The sequence below is a fragment of the Epinephelus lanceolatus genome, chromosome 6, assembly GCF_041903045.1.
Source record: "Epinephelus lanceolatus isolate andai-2023 chromosome 6, ASM4190304v1, whole genome shotgun sequence".
In the NCBI taxonomy this organism is placed as follows: Eukaryota; Metazoa; Chordata; class Actinopteri; order Perciformes; family Serranidae; genus Epinephelus; species Epinephelus lanceolatus.
In genome coordinates, this window is record NC_135739.1 from 1,542,953 (window position 1) to 1,547,500 (window position 4,548).

The following is a 4,548-nucleotide window of genomic DNA, read 5'->3' on the forward strand; positions in this document are numbered from 1 at the left end:
CACAGCCACTGTCGACCAATCTGTCGATTATTTCTTTGATTAGTCGACTAATCATTTTATCGCAAAATGTGTTAAAATGTTGAAAATGTCAGCCTGTCTCTCCCAAACCCCAAAATGATGTCATCTTGTTTCGTACTCACACCAAAGGGTTTCGGATCACGTCATGGGAGAGTGTGTAAAGCTGCCAATATCTGAACGTAAGAAGCTGCAATAAGAGTATTTTGAGTACTTTATAGTACTTTACAATGAAAAATGACTCAAACCGATTAGACGACTACTAAAATAGTCACCGATTATTGTAATAGTCGATTAGTCAACGATGAGTCGACTAATCGTTGCAGCCCTATTTCACACTGTGACGTCACCTTGTCTTTGACCAACACTCAGTAAATGTTTGGGACCTGAGGACACATGGACGTCGCCAAAAAAAAATGTACGCAGGCTTTTTAAACACGTGTGAACCTGTTAAAAATTGGTGACAGACTCCTTCCCTTTACCAGACTCAACGATGGACTGATTGGATTTTGGTGGTCAAAGGTCAAAGGTCAATGTGACCTTGCATCCGTCTCATTCTCGTGAACACGATATCTCAAGAACAGCTTATGGAAATTTCTTCAGATTTGACACAAACGTCCACTTTGACTGAAGAATTAACTGATTAGGATTTTGGTGGTCAAAGGTCAGTGTGACCTCACAAAACATGTTTTTGTCCACAACTCAAGAGTTCAAACACTAATTATGACAAAGTTTCACTCAAATGTCTAACAGGATAAAATAATGAAGCGATGACATTTTATATCCAAAAGGTCAAAGGTCAGCTTGACTGTGACATCATCACATTCCGCATAAAACACTTTTCGGTCCATTACTCAACGTCTATCTCAGGAACAGAAGGATATGGATGTAAACTGTACGAGAAACTTGTGCTGAGGAATACAATTCTAGTTTTTAATAGATCTTTATTTTTTACTATTTTATCTTTAATGTATTTTTGTATGTTGATAGTTTTCATCACTTACATTTCTTGAGTAAAAATAAAACAGATTCTAACAGTTATAATTTCCATAATAAGTGAAGTCACAGTGTGCTTTCTGTGAACAGGAAGAGGGTGTTATTTAAGAGCTTCATGTTTTGTGAACTGGTTTGTTACCTTCAGTCAGACGTTGAGTTCAGTGTCAATCTCTCAAAGCAAACTTTACGGCGTGCAGCAGCATCTGAGGGAGAAACACGAGTCAGTGACCAAAATAAAAGATGATGATGGAGAGAGATGTAAAATGGAGCTGACTGAGAGTGAAAATGGGACTTACATTTATCAGACGGACGTCATGTTGTTCTGTGTCTGCTGCTGTTTACACCACATAAATAATCCAGTCTGATAATAATCTGTTTAATTTCACCAGCACACCATGAGACGATGATGAGACGACACAAACCTTCATAAATACAAAACTCGTCAACATCACGACATGAACACAGACAACAATGAAAAGGTCATAAACATAAAGATTACATGGACATATGCAGATCATCTTTAAAAGGCTCCAGTGTGATTATTTCATACAAACACAGCAGGTTTATTAGAAAAACTAACCTTAACACCAGCTCAAAGCTTCAGTATATATGAAACTGTGTCATACCTCACTGCCGCAGTGGTGGAATGTAACTAAGTACACAAATACTGAAGAACAATTTTGATTTACTTTATTTGAGTATTTCCACTTTATATTTCTACTCCATCATATCTGAGGAAACACTGTACTTTCTACTGCACTTTAGATTCAGATTACTGATACAAAATATGATAAACAAATAAATAATCACGTATTATTATATATGAATCTACCCAGCAGTGTATAAATGTAGCTGCAACATTAAAGCTCAGTTAAAGGTTCTGTGTACGACATTCAGAGCTTCTCTGTGCTCTGACGGTCCGGACGCATGTGCACGTTAACGCTAGAGTTTTAAACGGGCCGAAAAATTACAACCTGAACTGAACTGACCCGCGTGAGCTAAATCCTGAACCCAGTCCGTCCAAGATTATCACATGACACACTCAGCCGACCCGCCAATAAAAGCAGTAAATATCACCGTATTTCCCCGCCAGAGAAGCTCCCCACTCCGACCGAGAGGAAGGACAGAGCTCAGCTCAGTGCTTGGCTGCTCTCTCTGCTTCTTTCCTTAGCTGCACGTTTTTATATTATTTATTTCAAAAATACATAAACAAATAATATTTATTTTTCCCACAGCCCGAGACCTCCTCCACCCGGCCAATCCATGCACATTTTCGGCCCGTCCTTTGTGCGTTTCCCACTGGCTGGCTCATCACCGCTGCTCTGCACTGTGCTCTCAGGGTGGTTACTGCTGATAACGTGTTGTCGTGGAGGCGTAGCGCCCACCCTCCAGTTCCCCCAGACTAACACCGTTAGCTCTTTCAGCACTGCTGCTGTTGTTAGCACCGTTAGCTTCTCGCTGCGAGCTCAGCCATGTGTGAATCACTGATATGCTCTGAATGTCGCACACACCACTTTTAAATCTCGATACAGAGAACAAACAGATTCACTTTTAGAAAAGTCTCCAATTCTCAAATTATTATGTCACTACATTTCACTCCATTTAGCAGCTCCGACCTGCGTTTTAATGAACTTCAAACACCAAATTTGGAAAAACAAACAGCGTCCTACAGTGTGGAGTTCAGTTCCCACTCATGATGTAAACTTTTCCCTGGAGGTCTGTAACAAATAATGTCCAACTAAAACCACTTTTATTCTTTCTGTAGTCAAAAATAATGTTAACGTGTTTTTTTAATGTATCGTTAAGAGTTTTTTATTTAAAAGGGGAAAAAAAAAGTTCTTTGGGGTGAACGTCAGAGACACAGGCGTGGCCTCGAGGGAACACGACGAGTTTTAGTGAGAAACTTTGTTTACAAGAAAACTCCACAGGAAGCTCTGACCTGCTGCAGGTCCAGATTTGTTGCACCTGTAAAAACACCCATCAGTGATGTCACAGTCTGCTGGAGTACACCTGTACATCACTGCCGCCAGGTGAGGAGTTAAACCACAGGAGGTCAGTTACGATGTGTTTTTCTGCAGAGATTCTGCCCTCTGCCTGGATTTTATTCTTCTGTTGTGTTCGGGATGTTTCTGGGCGCCAGCTTTTGGGCAGTGGTGCGTGACCTCCTGCTGATACGTACATAATGAAAACACAAATACAGCGAGGTGAAACAGCAACCACTTCTGGTATTGCTGAGCAGGGAGGAGGGGCCAAATTTAAAAACCGCAGCCGACAAACCCTGCCTGATTCTGCCTACATCGCAGACACAGCTGTTCCAGATGTTTCCGCCTCTCACAGCTGGACTCTGCTGCCTTTGTGGAGTTATGAGTTTTCCTTTGGTACTGCTGTGTGTGTCAGAGCACTTCCTGCGTGTCACCACTTGATGAAGACGAGTGCAGCAAGTGCAGTGTAGCCGAGGATGAGGAAGAGCACTTTGAGCAGCCGGTCCTGTTTATCGTCCAGTTCTCGGGACAGAATCTCAAAGAAGGTGACGAACAGGAAGGTGCCGGCAGCGAGTCCCTGCAGCACCACTGACACCACGCTGCCCGCCAGCGTCTGCGTCGACTCGATGCCCATCCCGACCACCATGCCCAGCGGGATCATCAGGCTGACCGTGACGCCCAGCTTGACAGCGTCCTTCATGCCGAGTGACGCTTTGGCCACGCTCACACCGAGTGCCACAGCGGCCAGCGTCTCGTGCACGGCCACGCCCAGGAAGAGGCTGCCCAGCTTGGCTCCATCCTCCTGCAGGCCGAGCGCCAGGCCCTCGAACACCGAGTGAGCCGAAAGAGCCAGAACCAGGCTGGCCAGACGCAGAGGCCCCGCCCCTGCCAGCTCGGCAGGGCTGAAGTGTCCGTGGTGGTGTCCGTGGGAATGGTGACCGCCGCTGCCCGGTGAGCCCCGCGCAGGGGAGATGAAGGGCGTGTCGTACTCTGAATCGCTGCCGGCCTCTGAGCCGCCGGCATTGAAGGTCTCCAGATCGATGAAGGACGGTTTCTCCTTCCTGAAGGTGAGGATGGCCTGCTCCACGAACACAGTGAGGAAGAGGCCGAGCATCATCATCGTCTCAGCCAGAGGATAGTCGCTGCTGATCTTCAGCTGCGTGAACACGTCGGCCACCTGAGGAGAGTCAACACACACACACTGAAGATCAGACGGCGGTTTATTGATTCTTTAATATAATACTAAGTTTTGTTTTCATTGTTTCACCACTGATCCGGGAAAAACTTGACTCCCGTCTGCTAAACTAAACTCACACCTGCGACACAAATGATCTGTCATCACCTCGTTAAAGGGAAACCTCTAGGGATGCACCGACTGAGAACTTCCGGATTAGGGATGAGCGTTATTAGTCATCTTAACGATTACACGTCCGCCCCCTCGCTGGTCGACACCAGAAATATTAGTCAGTTAAACCTAGTAGTGCTTTATTTATGTACAAGGCTGCTTAACTGTCATGCAGCCGCCCGCCACTAGTGGGTGCTACAGAGCCATCAG

General features: G+C 45.1%; 1 protein-coding gene across 4 annotated transcripts in view; it reads right to left on the minus strand.

Moving 5' to 3' along the window:
- Positions 1-1,373: 1,373 nt before the first annotated feature.
- Positions 1,374-4,548, minus strand: part of LOC117253832 (zinc transporter ZIP3-like) — a 10,384-nt gene continuing 7,209 nt past the window's right edge. For all 4 annotated transcript variants that reach the window (XM_033621573.2, XM_033621572.2, XM_033621575.2 and 1 more), the window contains exon 3: positions 1,374-4,170. In XM_033621573.2, the coding sequence (XP_033477464.2) occupies positions 3,424-4,170 (747 nt within the window). In that variant the 3' untranslated portion in view covers positions 1,374-3,423. The remainder of the gene's footprint in view (positions 4,171-4,548) is intronic.